The sequence below is a fragment of the Xiphias gladius genome, chromosome 22, assembly GCF_016859285.1.
Source record: "Xiphias gladius isolate SHS-SW01 ecotype Sanya breed wild chromosome 22, ASM1685928v1, whole genome shotgun sequence".
Lineage (NCBI taxonomy): Eukaryota > Metazoa > Chordata > Actinopteri > Istiophoriformes > Xiphiidae > Xiphias > Xiphias gladius.
The window spans coordinates 20,559,599-20,580,467 of record NC_053421.1 but is presented as its reverse complement, the minus strand read 5'-3'; the positions used below and the strand labels follow the sequence as shown (position 1 = coordinate 20,580,467).

The 20,869-nt window shown below is 41.1% G+C and overlaps 1 protein-coding gene across 1 annotated transcript; it reads right to left on the bottom strand.

Annotated features, from left to right (window-relative positions):
• Nucleotides 1–16: 16 nt before the first annotated feature.
• On the bottom strand, nt 17–16,713 carry bcl3 (BCL3 transcription coactivator). Its single transcript, XM_040118832.1, has 9 exons — nt 16,203–16,713; nt 15,164–15,284; nt 8,429–8,537; nt 3,333–3,534; nt 2,111–2,199; nt 1,916–1,993; nt 1,395–1,562; nt 778–877; nt 17–690 (listed from the first exon to the last, which is right to left on the bottom strand). Exons 1-8 carry the CDS (start codon nt 16,711–16,713, stop codon nt 806–808), a joined length of 1,350 nt encoding a protein of 449 aa, XP_039974766.1. The 3' UTR covers nt 17–690; nt 778–805.
• Between the last annotated feature and the right edge of the window lie 4,156 nt (nt 16,714–20,869).

Sequence of the window (20,869 nt, the reverse complement as noted above, 5' to 3'; positions counted from 1 at the left end):
AACAAGACAAAACTGAATCTGTCCAAATTTTTTATAAAAAATATCTACAACTTTTGACAGTAATAAAGCAACACGAACGCATACAGGCACATGTGCACACAAAACAGACCTAAAAGGTACAGAGGACATAGGTTATTAAAACGACAAGAAGAAGGGATTTGACTGTGCAATGAAATAATTTAGCATGTCAAATAACATTGTTAAACCTTACAACAAGCAGACTGGGTACAATTTTAAAATGTCAGAAAGTGTAGCTGATCACTGCAGCTGCTTGTTGGTGACCAATTTGCCCCCAGTCATAAGGGGAGTGCCCACAACAGAAGCTAGATAAGCAGGCAATCAATTAGCCCATCAAAGCCCAGGGAAGGATGCCAGCAATGTTTGTCTTTTGTCATGAAGTCCAGGGAAAGAATGCCACTTTGTAGGGAAGTTTAATTTCAGATGTAGTCTATTGCTGGTCTGTCTTCCCACTGGCTGAACATCCTGCTGGGTGTCCTTTTGGGCACTGAAGACTCTTTGATGGTTGGCCGTGTAGAGGTAGTTGCAAGTTGCAATGGGCAATAACTTTGAGCTAGTAAAATGGCAATAGAGGCATAGATGGAGTCTTTGGAGAGTGTCCGTTGCTGTGATGAGGGGTGTGTGGTGTAGTTGAAGGTGAACATCCGCGACTCCTGCTGGGAGATGGGGACCCTAAAGGAGAGGCAGAGAACCCAACTAAAATACTCTGATTTTACTGACTGTGTGTTTTCATTCGTGCAGTTGTGTGCATGTCCTCACCATTTTCCATTAAGTTGCTCCCATGAGGCTAGACTGAGACACAGTGTTGATCTTGAACTCTGATGTGCTTGGAGCCTCTCCCTCGTAACACATCTGCTATCTGGAAAATATTTAGTCTGTTATAACCTTGTGCGCAGGACCTAAGGTTACGTTCACCGTGATCTACTAAAACAACTCTTGAGTTAAACAACATTATAACACTGGTGGAGAAAACACTGCACCATTCAGGTCTGGCCTCTAGAGGGAACAATACACATGTTTACTTTCCATTTATGGCTCATACCCGTTCTTCCTACCACCCTGACCAGAGCTGAGCCAAGTAGATTTTGCAATTGTTTGCATTTGTTGTTGACACAACTGAAGTAACAAATGGGTGGGTTTTCTCCTCATAAAGTTACAGTGAGTGATCGAAAGTTTGGACATTCACTAGGAAGTCATTCACAGTCAATTTAGTAACCTCATTCAGGTTTCACTGCTGTCTTGACACTATCCGAATTGTCCTGAGGCAGCAACTCACAACCATAAAAAAAGACTAAAACAAAACAATACAGTTAGAATGGAATCTCAAGGTTTGTGTTGTTATGCAGATTTTCTTTTTCTGATAGCTCCTCACTCACTTTCTTGTTCTTGGCCACCATTACAGGGGTGTCGTTGTGGTAGTTCTTGAGGCTACTGTCAGCTCCGCTCTTCAGAAGCAGCCGCACCGTGTCCACCTGACCTCGGCCACAAGCGCTGTGCAGGGCTGTATTCCCACTGTATGACTGGCTATTGACATCACAGCCATTCTTTGCCAGAAAAACAGCAGAAGTTGACGAAGATGTGATTCATAAAGAAACCCAAAGTAGATGCAGTTAAGCTTAGAAAGTTAAACAACAGATAGAGCCACGAAGAGGGTGAGTTCCATAAAACAGGAGAGATAAAGGAAGGAGAAAAGATAATTCTGTCCATGTACAATATACCTGTAAGCTCTGACAATAAAGCTAAACTATAAATAATTTGCTCCAATTCTTTGAGGGTCTTATCTATAAGCTAGAAAGGAGTGGGAAACTGTATGCAGCTGATGAGCTGGAAAGAGAAAACCAGACTTATCAAATAGAGGTGAGTCACAACCCTTTTTCTCCCCACACACCCTTATTACCTCAATGAGGAAGTGGACCATGTCTGCATTATTGCTCTCCACTGCGTGCATGAGAGGACTCTGGCCACTTTTGATGTCCTGATTAAAAATAAAAAGCACCATGGGAAAACTCAATGGACTCAGAGATGGTGAATGTAAAATTTGTGTTGTTGTGAAACTTAGTCAGTGCTGACTCAGTGCAGCACAGTGACTAACCATTGCATTGATGTCAGCGCCTGCATCCAGCAGCATTCTGGCTAAGTCCTTATGTCCGCGCAGCACACCCAGATGGAGAGGGCTCAAACCTGAGAACAGGGATAAAGCAGAACCTGAGTTTTATATCGAGCATATAGACGTTCAGGACATACGCAGTACGCAGATGCACAAGACATTGCATATACACACTCCTCTATGAGCGTGCTTGTACATAGGCTACCACCACACACAGTATCAACTCAGAGACACAGGCAAAGCAGTACATATATTATATATAGTCATTACTATAGTCAAACCTGATGGACACAAAAGCTTAAAAAATTCTTGTCTTGACATGAATTTTCTTATTTTATACTATTAAAATGATAGAAGGTAGACTTTGTTATTCACTTGACATAGCTATCATGTCATTAGATCTGATCCCTAAATACAAACTCAGCTCCAGAAAGAAAATACAGATTTGTAGAAGGAGGAGCCTGTGTTTATTTTGGGGGCTTTCTCAATCACCCAGACTTGTCACTTTCACACCAAAACTGTTTTCTGTACTTTGACATGACCAACATACTGTGGCGACATGGCAGTGTGACACTACGCTGACTCTACACCACAGAGGAAGGAAAAGTCCTCTTTTCTTCCCGCCCACACACCCAGAACAACCAATCCAACCCCTATCTGAACAAGGGTTCACATTTCTCATATCCGTCAGTAAACTCTTACACACTGACACTGGTGAGGTAGTCTATGTGGTTTCTATGTTATTAACAGAACGGAGGAATGTTAATGGCTATTGGTAATACTTTTAAATAGCACTCTGGTTATTGTGTTGATGCGCATTCACTTTACAGCCTGTACACTTATTGTAAATTGCTCTGCTAAGAGTGTATGCATGGTAAAAAAAAATGTATGAGAAAAAAGAAGGAGTATGAGAAAAAGTCAACTGATGATAGTGTCCAAAACATATTTCTATTTATTTTCTACATGTTTTTTCCATTTCTTCAATCTAAATTTATCAAATACTTTTAATTTGATAATGGTTTTGCATTTATACATCAAATTAGTCACAGGAAAATCACTGAGGAGGAAATGCTTACAAATAATGACAAGGCTTTATCAGATTACAAAACTAAATGAGAAGAGCTAAAAGCCATTCTGGATTTTCTTTGTCAAGAAAGTCTTCAATACAATACATACCAAGGAGCTCTTTTATAAAACCACAACTTACCTTCATAGTTTCTCATCTCCAAGCATGTGGAGGATGAGGACCGAGTGAGCACTACAGATAGACATTCACGCTGGTTGAATTCACAGCAGAGGTGGAGTGCTGTTTGGCCATTTCGGTCCAAGGCAGCAGGGTCAGCGCCCTCACTCAGCAATATGTCCACCATGTCTGCCTGCTGGGTTATCACTGCCAGGTGAAGGGGAGTCTGGGGCGGAGATCAAAAATGACAGTTGAGACAAAGACACAGTGTATTCAGGTCCATATCCACAAAAGGCAATAAAACAACCTCTCAAAATAGTTCTCTTTTTTCATACTGTAGTGTCAGAAAGCGTGAATCTCCCACCAGTGCTGAATAATGCTACGACTCTCAACTGTCATCAAAGAAATCATTCCTGCCTTTTAGGATCTGAGATAAATAGATTTTTTTCCTGTATAGGTGCCATATTTCAAAACAAGTATCTTTCTTACTCTCATTGCTCTGACGAAAGATGCTCATAGTGGAAATCCCAGAACCTCATTGCCACCAAATGTAAGAATTTGGTCAACTGCCAAGGGCTTTTTTGTTGACAATCTCCAAATTATAACTCCATCAGAGGAATAGTTTGATATTTTGGGGAATACATTTACTTGCTTTCTGGTGGAGAGTTAAATGAGAAGGTTGATACCACTAATGTCTCTATGGTGAGTATGAAGCTAGAGCCAGGAGACAGTTAGCTTAGCTAAGTATAAAGACTGAAAACTAGTTGGAAACAGCTAGCCTGGCAACACAATCTTCCTACCAGTACCTCTAAAGCTCACTAATTAACACATATCACATTTCTTTAATTTATGCAAAAACTTAAGTGTAAAAACAACAGTTCACCATTTTATTCATTCTTTTATTTCATTCTTGTAAGTCAGGATGGAGGAAAAGTGTTATTATATCTGATATTTCCTCTCCAAGCTGTTGCACAGGTTAAAAGTCAGAGGCACAATAAAACAATGCACATAAGGACAGCCAACGCCTAAAATAAACAAACAAGGAACCATATCTGTTTAGATTATCAGTATTCCACACGAGTAGACCATGAGATACAGGCATACATGTTACGTGACTATTCCCATATATACACAAACACACCTAACCCATAACACACAGGCGCGCACACACACACACACAATTCATCATGTCAACAATTAAACCAATGTCCAAAAACTCTTTGTCTAAGATGAGACCTTTGCAACATATATCAAAGTCCAACAACAACAGCCCTGGCATGAAACTGTGTGATTAATTCAAAAAGAGGACAAACCTGTTCTTAGAGACAAATGTCTGCAATTACTGAAAACTGATGCCAGGTGCTTGCCTGGATGAATGATGACGTTCTGAATTAAATCACTTGAGCAATCTAGGATGTTCCTCTGGGTGAGGTCAGCATGTATCATCCTGTTGATAATTAAGTCAACTCTTGCCAGAGATGGCACTGACAACTTGCTGTTCAAATTAAGAAATTCATTAGTTCAGTCATAAAGGGAAGTCTTTGAACCTGGGGTTTTTAGCTGCTATTCAAGTTGCACAATAAATTCGACAATCAGGAACAGATTGCTGCTCCAAGTTTCACTTTTGCTATGTTATTAGCACGCACACTGGGGGTTTGTTCCAGTAAAGACTAAAATATTAGTCTTGCTCTTGAAGAGTGTCTTTGTGGAATTTGTTCAGTGTGTCAATTCCAGTGTTCCTCCCTAAGCTCCCGTTTCCCTGAATCCTGTGAGTCACACACATGCTTACAGATAAAAAAAAACACACACACACACACACACACGCACGCACACACACACACACACACACACACACACACACACAATCATATTCCCCAGTAAAAGTTACATTCTTTGAACTCCCTGTAATCAGCATTTAAAAGGTAATTGATAAACAAGCATTGTGAAAAGCAGCCATAATACTATTTTGACCCCACACAGCACTAAAGAAATTCATATGGTAGTATCCTCTTGAAATGTTTCCAGAACTTAATGAATTACCTTCCACACTAAGGCCTTTTAAGGCCTTCAAAATAGACCTTTCAGAGTTGGCAGAGTCCAGCTGTGGCTTCCTGTAAAGGATTTCAGAGTACTAAATAAAATCCAGCAAAGATAAGAGGAAGGGAGGGAAGAGAGCTAGGGGGTGGTAGGGTGGAGAGACGGAGGAATGAGGAAGAAACGGAAGCGGCAGAGGGAGTACAGAGGGAAAGACAGGATAAGAAGGGAAAATCCCTTCTCTTTCCCCTGTGTCTGTCCTCACACACTTGCATTCCTGCAAAATGAGTGGATCACCATGAATGAGGTGAAAAGATGAGAAGAGAAGAGAGAAGGTTTCTGGGCATGAACAGCTCCGTGCTGTAGGTAGTGACAAAGAAAGAAACACAAAGAAAGGTGGAAGGCAACGCATTTCTTCTGCAATGAACGCTCAGGGTAAAAACACTCCTATTGCACAAATAAACATCACACGCTCTTACGTCAGTGATGTTGACAGTTACACTGATAGCATCAGTCAGTTGATCAGTTATGGTTAGAAACCTTAAATTCTCTTACTGTAAGATATATTCAGTGAGATATGAAAAAAGAGAGAGACAGTAGTGAGTGAGCAAGACAGATAGAGAGATACCACGAGAGAGAGACAGAGAGAGAGAGAGAGAAACACACGCAGGAAGGGAAAGTCCCTATAAACTACCTTCTGAACCTCAACGCAAGGTATGTTGAGAAACAGCCCAGAGCCGAGGGGGGGGGTGTCATGTGACTTCTCGGAACAAGGATACTAAAGCACACACAAACACACATACAGTAGATGTCTCACTCATGCACACACACTCATGCAAACACACTCCCACTAAAAAAAATAAAATGGCATGCCACAAGGATGCACATAAACAAACAGAAAAAATGGAAAAGGAATTTACATGAATCTGAATGAAAAGGTTTCAACAGTACATTGAACTGAACTTGGACATTTTCAGAAATGTCTGAGTGATTATTGAATAGTCACCGATCATCTTCATACTGCATTTTGGCAGTAACACATGCAGTTTAGTGGATGTGTTTAATCTAAAGTTTTAGTGTGGGTGGCCCCAGGAGATTTAGTCCCCAAACCCCACTAGTGTCACTGCCCATGCACTCCGCCATCAGCTGTGGCGAGAGCAGTAGAAAGCAGACTACTCTAGTGTGTTTGCGTAGCAGTACTGATAGCATGACCAGTGTGGGAGTATCAAACAGCTGTCTCTATCATCATAGTAGTTCAGCGAGAGGAAGGCAAATCAAGCACTGCACTATTGTTCAGTTACGGTACTGATAGTAACACTCTGTCAAAAAGTTCCATATGCAAACCACAGAAACTCTGGATTTGTCATCAATATTGGAAAAGCTGTATTGTAATTTTACCTTGTGTTTGGGAAGTTGAGCAGTGCCAGAAAATGTGTTCTGTTTGGTAAACTTTGTGTTTTGAAAAATAAAAAGTTGCCTGTCCTCATTTTGATAAATGCATTCTTTATTCTTGATAGTTAGTCAAAACCACACAGTCTGGTAGGCAAATGACTGTGATGGGACCTGGGCCTGAAAATCTCCCTTTTTGGTTATAACTACATATAGCATTATTTATGTGAGTGTTTGAGACGAGAGGTTGTGTGTGTGTGTGTGTGTGTGTGTGTGTGTGTGTGTGTGTGTGTGTGTGTGTGTGTGTGTGTGTGTGTGTGTGTGTGTGTGTTTATGTCGTGTGCATGCGTTTTCATTCACAGGGCAGACACAGGATATCACAAAGTCTGTCAAGCCTCATGCGATGAGGAAAGACAACAACGGATGATAGCACTAGCGTTATTTCTGGTAAGCGGGCCCGTGGTGTCGTGTGTGGTGTGAAACCCAAGCTTTGAGAACTAAAGACCTGCACAGTTAAGGTGCTTTCTCTGTTGAAGGATGAAAGAGAGAAAGCTGGCAGATTTCAAAGGAGGAGGGTGAGGAGGTGGACACAATAGAAGAGAATGTGGAAGTGTTGGCTTAAGGCCGGTGGTTGGGACAGCCCTGGATTGGGAAACACTCAAGCCAATTCCTTGTACACATTACAGTAAACTACGCTGCAGCTAATCCCTTATGTTGAGTTTACAATGTAGGAAGTTTAAGGGCACAGTCAATGTCTTCATAAAAAAGGTAGATAATCACATCAGTGAAAGTTGATTGGGTCCATTTGCCATAAACAGCGTAAATAGCCAACATTTCCCTACTCAAAGATTGTTAGTCAGACTCTTTATTTGCAAAAAAAACCCCGCAAATTATGTCTTGAAATACCAGTTATGTCATGTCATTTTCCAGCCTGTTCATATGTTTTCAGTTAAGGCCAAGATATGAGATATGAGTGCAGAGTTCATGAGAGTTCACAGGAGTCACACTTTGCTGCGCTTAATCATCTTGAGTCTCTCCTATGAGTTTCACAATATGGTAAATCCTACATGCAAAGCCTGAAAAATCCCTTCTTATCGGGAAACTGAGCACTAGAAAATCATGTACACAATAAAAGAGAACACTGGATTTCACATCTAGTCCTTCCCAGCATGTGCATGGCTTTGGCTTGTGGCAAGTACAGGTGGAGAAACTGGGAAGGGTGAATTCCACAGCATAACCATAAGCCATCATGACTGTACGAGTATGCGATAACATGGCAAGGCAAGGAGGAAACCAAGGCACTTCCTCTTTCATTCTTTTCCATGTTACTGTTATCAGAAGGGTGAGGCAGGGGGATGTATTTTACATGCTGTGGTTACTGTGGTTATTAGGACAGAAGTCCCCTATTGCACTTCTGTTCAGTATCTATCCTTCATCATGTTATATATTGACTGATACTGAGACCTTTTTTCTATTTGCTATAAAATAGAACTGAAACATTAAAAAAAATCTTTCTGTGGATTGGATGGCTTCCACAATTTAAAGGAAGAAAAACGTTTGCCTCAAATGTCGAACTATAAATTAGAATTCTGCATTTGTAAAAGTTATGATAGCATCTGTGTGTACATGAATGTGTTCATATGTGCTTTAAGGGACAGAAATGTGGCATGTGTGTATTTAAAGTGTATTTGTTGTACCTGACGGAGGTTGTTGTAGATATCAAGGCCTCTGCGAGCCCACTGCAGGAGATGGATCAGTGTGCGGACAATGGCCAACTTCCCCTGCACCACAGCTATATGGAGAGCTCTATAATGAAAAAAACACCACATAAATAAATTTAGACAGTTGAAACAGAAATGCTGCAGTAGAAAATTAAAATTCTAGGGAATTTAAAAATATAACAGGTTTTCCTGGCACTGTGACTCACTGACTCTCTATATCCCAGAAATAACTTTCAAGTTAATGACTATATGTGTTACACTTAATTTGTGTAACACATTGCAGTAAAGTACTTTCCACATTGATATGACATTTCATTTCAGCACTATTTGGTGATGTGATTATGAGGATGTGCTGCATCACTGATATCAGTTGGAATTTTGTTTCAAAAGTTACATCTGTAAACTGTTAAACCCAGTGTATTGCAAATCACTTCCCTGCATGGTAGCAACAAAGCCTGTCAAAAATTCAACTTAAAGCAATAGTTGGACATTTTGAGAAATTTCCTTAGTCATTCTCTTGCAGAGAGATAGTTGGTGAGACTGACAATACTCCTGCATCTGTCCATTAAATATAAGGCCACAGCTAGCTAGCTAGTTAGTTTAGCTCAGCATAAAGACTGGAAACAGCTAGCCTGGCTCAGTCCAAAGGTACAAAAGCAACCTACAAGCACCTAAAAAGTTCACGTTAAACCTCGTTGAAGAACGACAGGTTGTGGTTTCAACAGAGGTTGTGCTGGACTATTTCTGGGCTGGGAGCAGGGACCTTTCACGGTCTCAGATGGTTGCCCTGCAACCTCAAAGTGTCAACAAACTTTTTTTTTTTAGCTTTTATAATTACATGGTTTTTGTATAGATTAAACAAATGGGAATTTAGAAATGCATTATGGAACTTTTGTGATGCTCGTAGGTGGATTTTGTTACCTTTGGACAGAGCCAGCCTAGCTTTCCCCTTGTTTTCAATCTTCATGCTAAGCAACTGAACAATTGCTTTAAATAAATAAAGTCGATATCGCTCATTTGGAATGACAAACATTCCCTCCATGGCCTTAAAACATAACCTGTAAATGTGATCAGAGCAGCACATTCCATGTGATCTTAATTATCCCACTGACAGTTGTACTGAGGAGCTCCACAGATGTCAGCCATGACTCACAGTATTCTTATCACACCCTTATCAAGTCTAAAGGGGAAACCCCTATCTGTGGTCTCTACATGAAGCGAAAGAACAAACACAAGCCAAAGTTTAGGACAGGGAAGAGCAGGAAACTGAGTGGGGGGAGGGCATGATGTAGAAAACAGCATAGCAGTTTTCACATTTTTTCTTTTTCATGCTGTCAGAAGAAGCAGCTTCCAGTAAGAGCCAGATTGGTTTTATGTCATTTCCTGTTGTCAGCAACAATCGCAGCAGTCTTTCTCCTCTATATCGTTCTGTTTGCTGTGAAATATTGTAATTGACAGGGGGCTTTCTGTAGGTTCACAGAATCAGCTTCCTCCAGTGGATAAGTCGTAGTCAGACATACATTACAATGGTGCACCAGGAGAGAGGGAGGCTTCTCGAGAGTAAGTTAAAAGTACCCTTGCATATAGTCTGAGGTCAGAAAATAGCTTCTCACAGTTACAAAAGCATTTGCAACACTTCCTCTCAGCTATGTGTCCCACTGACATGGAGTCATTAAAGATGGTAATTTCCTGCCTGAAAAAATAGAGATTAAAGACCTCTGAGGAAACAACAGACACCCTGACGTAAAATGCTAAGGTATATATCTATTTATCAATCTAGCTATCTACCTACATACCTTATTATGGTTTTACAGTATTACAGTGTCACATTACTGTTATAATCTCTTTCAACCACATAAAAGCACTTTACATAATCTGTGTATTCCTTGTGAAAACATTAAAATTTTTTGACAACGTGAGGAAGGCGAGTATGAACAGAATAATACCTGTGGTCTTTCAAACTAAAGGATAAGCATGTGCCTTTACACACTTGGTAGTTGCAGGAAAAAAAAAACAAAGTCATGGTCTACTATGTCTTTGTATATTATTGAACAGTTACAAAAACTGCCAAAAAATGGAATGCAAATTGTGGATTAACTGTGTATACACATGCATAATTCCTACACATGCATGAGCAAGCATGGAGATCAACTCTAAAGCATTCGTAAAAAGCTAAAAGTTGCAGTGCAAGAGCAGGTTGGAACTGCAAAAACAGATTATTTGGTCCTGACATAAGAGCAAAAAGCAGAACTTTGTATGTTTTGATGGGAATGAAGGTGACGGTTCTTTCCTCAGCTGGTCCCTGTTCCTGTAACTAACCTCAAAACAGAGAAAAAAAAAATCAGTATCAATAAAAATCTCATTTGCTTTAATCCAATCCTTGTACAGTATATACACAGTCAAATATAGTTATTGGCTGTTCAGATATGACTTGACAAGGGTTTTGTCATTGTAAGCCCTGAAGAAAGTGTTATGAAAAGTGATACTCATATGCTCTGATGAACAGAAAGCCAAATGCCAGCTGCAGTTTGACAATGTGAATAACAACTGAATCAGAGCTCATAAACTCTCTAAGCATTCAACTCACTGTGATCGATGGTTGCCTTAATGTGGTCCTAAAGTCATTCTAGCTCTCTCATACTCTTTTCTATCTGCATCCATCTCTGTCTTTTCTCTTAAGATGAAACTGTACTAGTTGTAGTTCCAGGAAGTTGGGCAGACCACAGCCCCAGATAACCCGAGGCACAGCAACACTGACGCAGACAGGAGTCCCGAGCTCGCTGCACTAAAACAGTCAGTCTCAGTGTAAGCATGTGTTTGTGTGTGACAGAGAGAGAAAACACAGACTACAAGAGAAAAGAGAAGGCAGAGAGAGAAGGCAGCATACGTACGGTATCCTGTTTGGTATGGAGAGTGAGGGCACAGAGAAACAGATTTGTCAGACTGAAGCTTAACATACAGTATCCTGTGGTCTGTGGATCAGCTGGGCCATGGGATGATGTGTGAGTGTGTTTGAAAAGTAAACAAAAGAGAAGCGGAGATGCACCACAGTCTAGTTAACAAGAAATGATAGCTTATGTCCCATTCTATAGTCTGCTGAGCTCATCACGAAGAAAGATGCTACTTCCAGACTTTGCTGAGGTGAGGGTATTTGTGGGGGCAATGTGTCTGAGTTTATTGTTATGGTGGATCTGTTTTGTTTTTTTCCAGGGCCTTTCTACATTCATAAATAAGGTTAAAATCTACAATTGTACAAAAAAACCAAAGCATCATAGTGCATTTAACAGTAATACACTTAGTTTCAACTTCTGGTCAGTCACAGAGCTGACGAGTGAGGGTGTGAAGCACCTTTGAAGGTGCCATAACATCAACTGGATGGATTGGCAGAAATTTTTTGGAAAACATTCGTGGTCCCCAGAATCCTCATCACCTCCTGGTGATCCCCTGATTTTTTCTTCAGTGCCACCATCCCTCAGGATGAATTATGATAACCTTCCTGACTTAACCGCATTTTATTGACATTCCCATCTATCTCCAATGCCCTTTATGTTTAGTGTAACTTAGCAATGTTAGCATGCTACGTGCTAAACTTAACATAATTGTTAGCTTGTTGCTACGCTGACATTAGAATTCAGTTGAAAGCACCGCTGTGCCTAAGTACAGCCTCACAGAGCTGCTAGTGTGGCTGCACATTTTTTGTGTCCGTATGTTTCTTTAGAGAAACATCTTTTACGTCTGGTTAAGTATTGGGTCTACATGCCAGAGTAATCTGTCATCATGTAAGTCTGCAAGTAAGATATTGACCAAGTAAAGGTGTTTACATGAAAGTTTTTAGTAATTAGTATTTCTAAATGCTGCATTTAATCACATCAGTGTGCAGGTAAATCCAGTAACCGACTGGAAGCATATGGGCATTTGATTGTAGGAGCTGTAAGAAAATCCATACATTTTCAAACACACAAATGACTGAAATGTGGGGAGAAGCAAGTGACACCTAACACAGAAAATGAGTGAGAGATGAACCTGATAGAAAGAAAGCGGTAAATGAGGAAGTGAGGAGCGGATGTTTGGGTTTTTTGAGCCCATTCATTTAAAAACACAGAGAAGAAAAGAGAGAGAGACAGAGACACCTGAGAAAAACCGCAAAACTCAGCACTCACTGGTTTTCCCGAAACTAAGGGGCTCAGAGGCGCTGAGAACAGAGGATGAACACCCCATTGACGTAAGAGCAAGCGCATGCTCGCTATCACTTACATTATGCATACATGCATGCACACACACACACCAGTGTACATACAGATAGTGTGAAAAAGGACAAGGGGCTGAGAATGTTTCTTTCTGCAGAATTCACACAAAGTTTCAAACAACCACAAAGCAATAAGTAGGTACTAAACAAGCTAACCGAGGCCTCAGCTTCATTACAAAGGGGGTAGATTTTATGAAAGGTCTCTGCACTGCAGCTTTTCCAAGTAACTAAAAATAAGATAATGTTCACATCAGTTTTTCCTTTTGTTTTTTTGCCTGTCCTGCACATTTGGATAGTACTTGTAAGATGCTCCAAAGGGGATTGTCAACAATTTATTTTAATGATACTGCAGGTGAACATGAAAAATAAAATCAGGTTGGCCACAGTGTAAAAGAAGCCGCAAAATATACAGTGCATAATTTTACTTTGGCACATATAAATATTGCGTTCATCCCATTTCCTTGCCATTGTCTGTTAAAGGCAGACATGTCACAGTGATTATGAGAGTATGAGACAATAAGCAGCTGTGACATGTCACAGGACTTACGGCGCCGCTAAATGTTGGTCATCACGAGTTTGTTTCGAATGGATGCAAATGATGCCGATACTTTTTGAAACCACAACATCAAAGTGCCATCTAATTCTTGGACACGCTATGTTTTCAGTCACTTGACTGTGCGTGTGATTGCCTATGCATGTGTAAGTGTGTGTGTATGTGTTCGTGTATCAGTTTGTCATTTCAGTTAGTGTGTGGGTGGGTGTTAAACCTTTAGACAAAGTAAAGTAACCATGCGTTAAAGTTTAATATTTGCATTCATGTGGTCTTGAGAACTCCTCCGGAGTATTCTCATTCCCAACCCCCCACCCTATGTCGAGACTAGTCGACTGAAAATTGTAGGTTGTTCAACACACACACACACACACACACACACACACACACACACACACACACACACACACACACTAAAACATGCATGCAATGCCTATTTCATCTAACAGCTCAGACTCAGTTGTTATAGTTTCCAGGTTAGTGTGGTAGATCAAAGTCTCCATTGCCACTTGGTCAATCATTCCTGATCTACACTGAACCAGTTTCCCTTATAGGAAGTGAAATAGTAAAGAATTTAAACTGAGATGAGACCGTTGTTTGTTGTGATCACTCTTGTTTGAGACAGACCAGTGAATCACTGGCATTGACTTGTTATTTATGTGACCAGTTCAGTTTCACTTTTTCTTGACAATGGTGACAGTTTCCCCCTGAGAAGGCAGACTAAGTGGTAAACTGGCAGGCCTGCAGAGAAGCAAAACATGTAAATTGCAGTCTGTCATTGGCTGATGAGCTATGATATGGACTGAAATGTCATAGCCCTTTTTCATGCATTTTAAATATGTTACAGTAGGAAAGGCTGAGGTGTAAATAATAAAATTAATGATGGCTGAACTCTATTTAACTGCTATTGTGCTTGCTGGCTCACTGTCACGCTATCATGGCTTACTACGACTCTTGAATTTCCTAATCCTACAAGTTAAAATATCTGCTGTGGAAAAGGGCAACTGGTTCATGCAAAGATGAATCTGAGAACGCAGCTCTAGAGACAGACATACCAGATCAATGAATCGGCAAACACACACAAATTATGTGTGAACACTTTAAGCTAAAAATAAGCAGAAATATTGTTATTTGACTTCATACAATATATTACATAGCATGTTTGAATGTTGTTAAAGGTTAAGATATGGTTCAATCCGCTGTCTAGGTGCTGATATTCAGAGTCACATGCCATTTTGAGTCTTTTCAACTACGTCTTTTCAACTACTTCTTGCCCATAGAGGGCATTAAACTTTGGGTAAAAGAATGACCTTTTAGAAAAAAAACAATTTTAAAAACACAACATGCATCTATTTTGCACTTTAAAATTGCCCCTTCTTTTTGGCATTTAACGTTAGTAGTGTATCTGTGTAACTGATTGAAACTTTCATGTTTGGAAAGTTTGGGCCTGACGAGTCACCGCTTCCAAGAAGTTATGAATGTTCTGCATATTAAACTTAAACGATTAACCTAAGACTCCTCATGTACAGTTTGTCCCAAGTTCACACTCTTGGTTTCTACAGGTGAAGATTTTGAACTGGGGCTGCTCCGTCTGCACAAAATGACATGAATTCTCTCGATCTGCTGGAAATCTCATGAGTATTTATGACTGCGGTAAGATTTCAGACCTGTGAACTGTGCCAAGTTTCGACTGCCAGCTCAGCCGTCTGACTAAAATGTGATGATTATAAATGCGGTGAGGAGCATGAATCATAGTGATCTTTTAAGTTTACTGTATGCATCAGTTAGAAGGATTTTGCATGGAAGGATGGATGGATGGATGGATGGATGGATGGATATACGCGTGAAAAAATTATACAACGAGAAAGTGACACCCAAACTTAAAATCGAAGTCACTTTTAAAATATCCACTTACGTGTCTCCATCCTCATCTTGATGTGTAGCCAGAGTGATACCAGCCTGCAGGTTATTGGTTTGGTGGGCCAGGGGGTGGTTTGGCTCTGGGACATGGGGCAAATAATACACTGGGTAATGACCTGTGCAGCCATAAAACAGAAAGAGGGGCAGAGACAGAGAGAGAAAGACAAAGAAGGGGGGAGAGGCACAGAGGAAAAAGAATAAAAGAAAATCATTTCGATATACAAAATGAAAAGGCTAGCCTGGCAAACAAGTTATTTTTTGGAGTAAGGAAGTGTGCAACTCTGTATGTAAGTGTGCGTGTGTGAGTGTGTGTGAGTGTGTGTGTGTGTGTGTGTGTGTGTGTGTGTGTGTGTGTGTGCGTGTGTGTGTGTGTGTGTGTGTGTGTGTGTGTGTGCGTGCGTGTGAGTGTGTGTGTGTGTGTGTGTGTGTGTGTGTGTGCGTGTGTATGTGTGTGTGTGTGTGTGTGTGTGTGTGTAGTATTCAGTTATGAGTTGGCTGGGTAAGTATAGCTGACTGGACACTTTCTCATTGATTCAACTGTAACTCCTGCATCAACCTGACGCTCTCTGATGCCTCCTCTTCCAGCTGTGACAGACTGGTGACCGAAAATATCGGAGGAGGGGGAGGCTGTGTTGTGTGCTGTTACTTCTTCAGGAATTAAAGCGGTATTAGTAACAGCAGTACTCATGTAACACCGCAAAAGAACTTCGAGAGCCTCTGCAGGTTGTGCCCTGCTGTCATTGAAACCTCAATCGTGTCTCTAACTTATACTTACCGTTAAACAGAGTGTACAGAGACCCCGAATTCACATATCTCACAACCAACCTCGTTTTGACCATGTAAAAAAAAAATCGCTTCCTCGGAGAAAAGGAAAATCCAAACAGCCTTTTTCAGAGGATAAGTACAGCCTCGGAATCACAGCCAACCTTTGACGTGCAGCAGCATTACATGGGGTTAATTTTTTTTAAACACAGAATGAAAAAGTATCGTTCTAATGCAGCCTAAAAGAATGAATGTTGGCCACAAGCGCTTACCGTAATTAATCTGCAAAAGGCGTGTGGGACATCTATCTGGACTCTGTCCCGTCTCTGGATTCCGCCCGGGAGTCACCGGTGCTGGTCCGACCCTGTTTTCACCCGCGGCTCTCTCCGAGAAACTGGACAAACTCTCCCGAAATGTCACGTCCGTATCTTCCACGAGGGAGGAGCGGTCTCCACTCTCTGGTGGAGCCGGTGACTGCGCCTGGGTCTTATGAACCGGGCGTTTCCGAAAGGGAAGATTGTGGAAAGAGTTGTCCGCCGGCCGTTTGCGAGCAGCGCCGGTCTCTGAGCCCGGGGCACTTCTGAGTGCGGGGGAGTGTATTTCCGAATTGTTCGTCCCCGTGCACTCGGCGGGCGCGGGCGAGAGCCCCTGGCGCGACCTTGGCAGTCCGCAGTCCGGAGTCCTCGACCCGGCGCTCCCACGCTCTCTGTTAGTGGTGCGCAGATCCAGCGGCGCCGCGGCAACCGAGTGGCGGTCACCGTTCATGGTCATGATCCTCGGCATCAACCGGTGGCGAAGCGCTTCGCGAGCTGAACAAGTCTCAGGTGTGCGCGAGTAAAGATAGCTTTTCTTTTTTTTTTTCCCCCCTCGACGCCGAGTGACACCTCAGCGTGGTCAGTCCATCCGAAGTGGCCGGCGGTGCGAAATTCCCGGCTCCATGGACTCAAGCGGGCAGCGATAAAATCATCACTCCGTTCCCTTTTGAGTCACTGGTGTGTTTTAGATAAGCGTTGAAATTCATTGAATCGCGATGCTGACTTCTTTCCGAAGAGGAGCCAATGGGAGTTTGGTGTAGACAACGTGCATCCTAGCGCACCTAGTGTAACGACTGCAGGTACGGTGCAGCTCATCTGCTTTTAATGAACGTAATCAGACAGTGACACTTTACTGTGTGACGGTGCTTTCCCTTGAACCGAAAGTCTAGTAGCCCAGCGCTTGCAACTTATAGGCAGGAAAAGAGAAAGCACAGCGTTAAATTCATAATAATTTTTTGCATTTCCGACCTCTCTGACATCTGCCTGTTTTGCATGCAAGTTCAAAACATATTACTGAATTTCTCAAGAAGGAGGAAAGACGGATCGATGCTCTTCTCGGGTGCTTTGGGTACATCGATGTACAGCATAGGCGAAAGAACAAAACAAAACAAAAAAACTGGACTAAATGTGGTTTCATTGGCTTATGATGTGGTTTTGACCCCAACTGCGATTTAATGCTGGCTTCGCTACTTAATTCACTGTGGTGCATGTTTTCAGATGGCGCACTTTTATTTTAATTTCCAAATCTTCTTTGATGTGAGTTGTACTGTCACGTTAATGATGGGATACATGCTTCAGGCTTAAATTGGGTTCCACTTGATGTGGCAAACGGCGAACTTTGCTATTAACAAACTCGAGGAGCGGTACCGGTTAACATTTCCATACAGCATGGTGGCAAGGGGCTAAAGGTTCAGACTCAGTTTAAAGTAACAATATAACAACTCAAGTCTCTTGCAGGTAAAGCAGAGCTCCAGTAATCAAAGTGGTGCCTCAATGTGAAGTGTATTTCTTTCTTTTGCTGCAAAAGCCTATCAAATTGTCCCACTGTATAGATGAGAGCTGCAATAAAGAAAGAGTGACTTTAACAACATGCAGTGTGCATAATTGTATGCTTTTATCATGAAACTGGCCATAATAGCACATGAGGTTTTAAGATGTTATTGTCAGATCAGTGTAAAAAATAGGAAAAGGGTAACAAACAGCAAAAGACACTGAAAGGTAAACTTCCTTTTTGAACTTTTTCTGCACCCCTTAATGATGTCATGAAAATGATTAGCATATTGCCCTCACAGAGTTACAAATGCTCTTTTTTTATTTCTGAAAATAAGTGAACTCATAACATTGTAAATGACCAAGGTGTGGAAGCTCAGGTTAGCCTAATGCTTAATTCTAGCTTGTTTAACACTGTTTGGAGGACGCAGATTTTACAGGTTGCAGTGGATCAAATGCGCAGTGTTCGGTCAGATCATTGATGTATTAGCTCATCTGTTCCCTCAGGTCTGTCGTCAGACTGCAGAGTCGGGGTTGAACTTGCACTCCCCAAAGGAGGAATAAGGAGAATACAGGAGGAATTAAGAGAGAAGATCCAAACTGTCTGACTGATCAGTTGATGCACTGCTACCCTGCATGTAGCCATGTTACCTGATCACTCTTATGCAAAAGATAGATGCGCAAACACAAGCATGCATATGCACGCGCACACACACAAACACACACACACACACACACACACACGCACACACACACACACAAATCACATTTCATCTCGTTGTCTCTTAATCTTATCCTACTCCACCCTCAGACCAAGTTCTGATTACCAGGGTCAATTTGGGACTTTCCTCTTTCCACTGAAGTGTGGAGTGGGCAACGGAAAGTCAAGCTTGGTGTCTAAAGTCCCTAAAACACCCTGACACTGCACAAACATAGTCTGCAGCTGTCAGGGCACTCAACCATTATGGTCTCCTCCGGCATAGGGTATCATTGTGTAAAAAAAACACTGGCCTACCTCTTCAACAGCCAATCTCAACCTGAATGCACATTTGACACAGCATGCTGCTGAATGAATGAGACACTGGCTGAGGTTCAATGATCTTTGAGAGCAAATATGTAAACCAAACAAAAAATCCCATAGCCCCTTTATATTTAGGGATTCAGTATTTTGAGGCAGTGCTGCATGGTGAATATAGAGAGAAGTCATCAGTGACACAGATCAAGAGGTGAAATATCCGGATACAAAACAATGAAATTAGGCCCCCTTGTGCCAAGAGAGCAAAGGTGCACCTAGACTCCAAAAAATAACCAAGGGAAACTAAGCATTTTGAGATACAAATCCAAAGAATAAATCTACATTTTGACGATACATCCTACTCCTCTTTTTGGCTGCTGAGTAAGTGGCTTTGACATCCGTCTTTTGCAGCAGGTGGTGGGGCTGCTACTCCGGCATGCACAAAATCTAGCAAGACGTTTTGTTGAATGAAAATAATTTAAAATATTTTTAAAGAGTGTGCATCGTCTTCAGTCAATTAAAATTAATCTGGAAACTGAAATTTAAATGTTCAGATGATAATCATGAGATTGCAGTGACAACTCTAAACTGGGTGAGCAGTGTCTGAGTTAGTGTCTCCCTCTTTTGCATGTTGAAGCAGAGGTTGCCAGTTTTGTCATTCTAATGGTGCGCACTAAGGATACGAGCAATATTTATGAGAAATGTATCCTCTCCATGCATTTAAAAATAAAATAGTCTATCCACCGCAACTATGAAAACGCCTTGTGATGTGAAGTGAAAGGTGTCGGCTTCCTGTGGCACTGGCTGCCAAAGGAGACATATTATTCAGCTGGCTTCTAAACTGTCTTTTACACATAGGCTATACTTCTGTAGATATAAAGGATAAGAGTTGGGCAACAAAGACACACTGATGTATGTGTAAGTGAAGTAACTAAGATGTTTACCATGGCTGCCAAGCAGCGTGACCTACAGCACAGGGAATGTCATTAGACTTGCATGTCCAATAAGTGGTCATAAACCAAAACTTTGGACATGTAAAAAAATTTGACCTAACGATGGCGCCAAAGGAAAAGTTAAGAAATCTTGAAGTAGCTGAGGGTCTATGTCATAAACCTGCAGGACAAGATGGACAGGCCCGTGCTGCTGGTCAAAGAGGGACGGGAGAAGATACACAGTGTTTGAGGAGATGACCAGTTACAAGTAAGAGGGCTAGTATTCAGATCTTTGACGTTAGTACAAGTAGAAATACTTCAGTTTGAAAACAAAAGTCCTGCATCCAAAACCTTACTAAAGTGAAAGTGTGTAAGTGTTAACAACAAAATGTACTTAAAGTATAAAGGTGCTCACTATACAGCCAAAATGGGCTGTTATTGTTATTGATGCATTAAAATCTAACCACCATACTAACATTGTAGCTGACTGCAATAGGGCTAATCTTACTCACTTTATATACCCTTGGGTGGCTTAAATTACTGTATAACAATGTATTTAAATAAGTTCATTATAGGTTTTTAAAATCATTATCTACAAAATAGATTGATTGTTTCCCTTGTTTATTTGAAAAAAAAAAAATGCCTCAATTTACTTGTTCCAGCATCTTAAATTGAAGATTTTGCTGCTTTTCTGTGTTTATTTTCACTGCAAATTGTATATGTAACATGTAAGCATTTGCTAACTAACACTATGTCATTAGTTGTGCAGGTATTGATCTTAAACCAAAATATTGGAGAATTACAAGTTTTGAAATGTATGAATTACCAAACTTATTACAATTTATCCCAAGGACACATGAATGCGTGGTATTCATCCAATAGTAGTTGAAACATTTTACTCAAAACCACAAATGTCATCCTCATGGTGGTGCTAGAAGAAAAGTCATGGGACCACCAAAGTAATTATGATACGTCGCCTGGGAACCAGTAATATCTGGATCAAGTTTCATGCCAATCCAGACAAGAGATTTAAAAATATTCAGTATGGACCCAGTGACAGGCAACGGTTCATGTCAACTTCTAATGAAATGCCAACTCGATCTACTTAATTACACTGTAAACACTGTTCCCTGCTGACAGTAGGGTGAAGATGATGATTCATTTTATATCCCCACTGGTGAAGATGT

Bases quoted from the DNA above. Each gene is read 5' to 3' on its own strand.
- bcl3 (XM_040118832.1), bottom strand. From the start codon at position 16,713: ATGCCGAGGATCATGACCATGAACGGTGACCGCCACTCGGTTGCCGCG. The intron at 3,535-8,428 runs GTACAACAAATA...TCTCCGCCCCAG, and splicing joins TCTACAACAACCTCCGTCAG to ACTCCCCTTCACCTGGCAGT. The intron at 878-1,394 runs GTGAGTGAGGAG...AATATTTTCCAG, and splicing joins TGGTGGCCAAGAACAAGAAA to ATAGCAGATGTGTTACGAGG.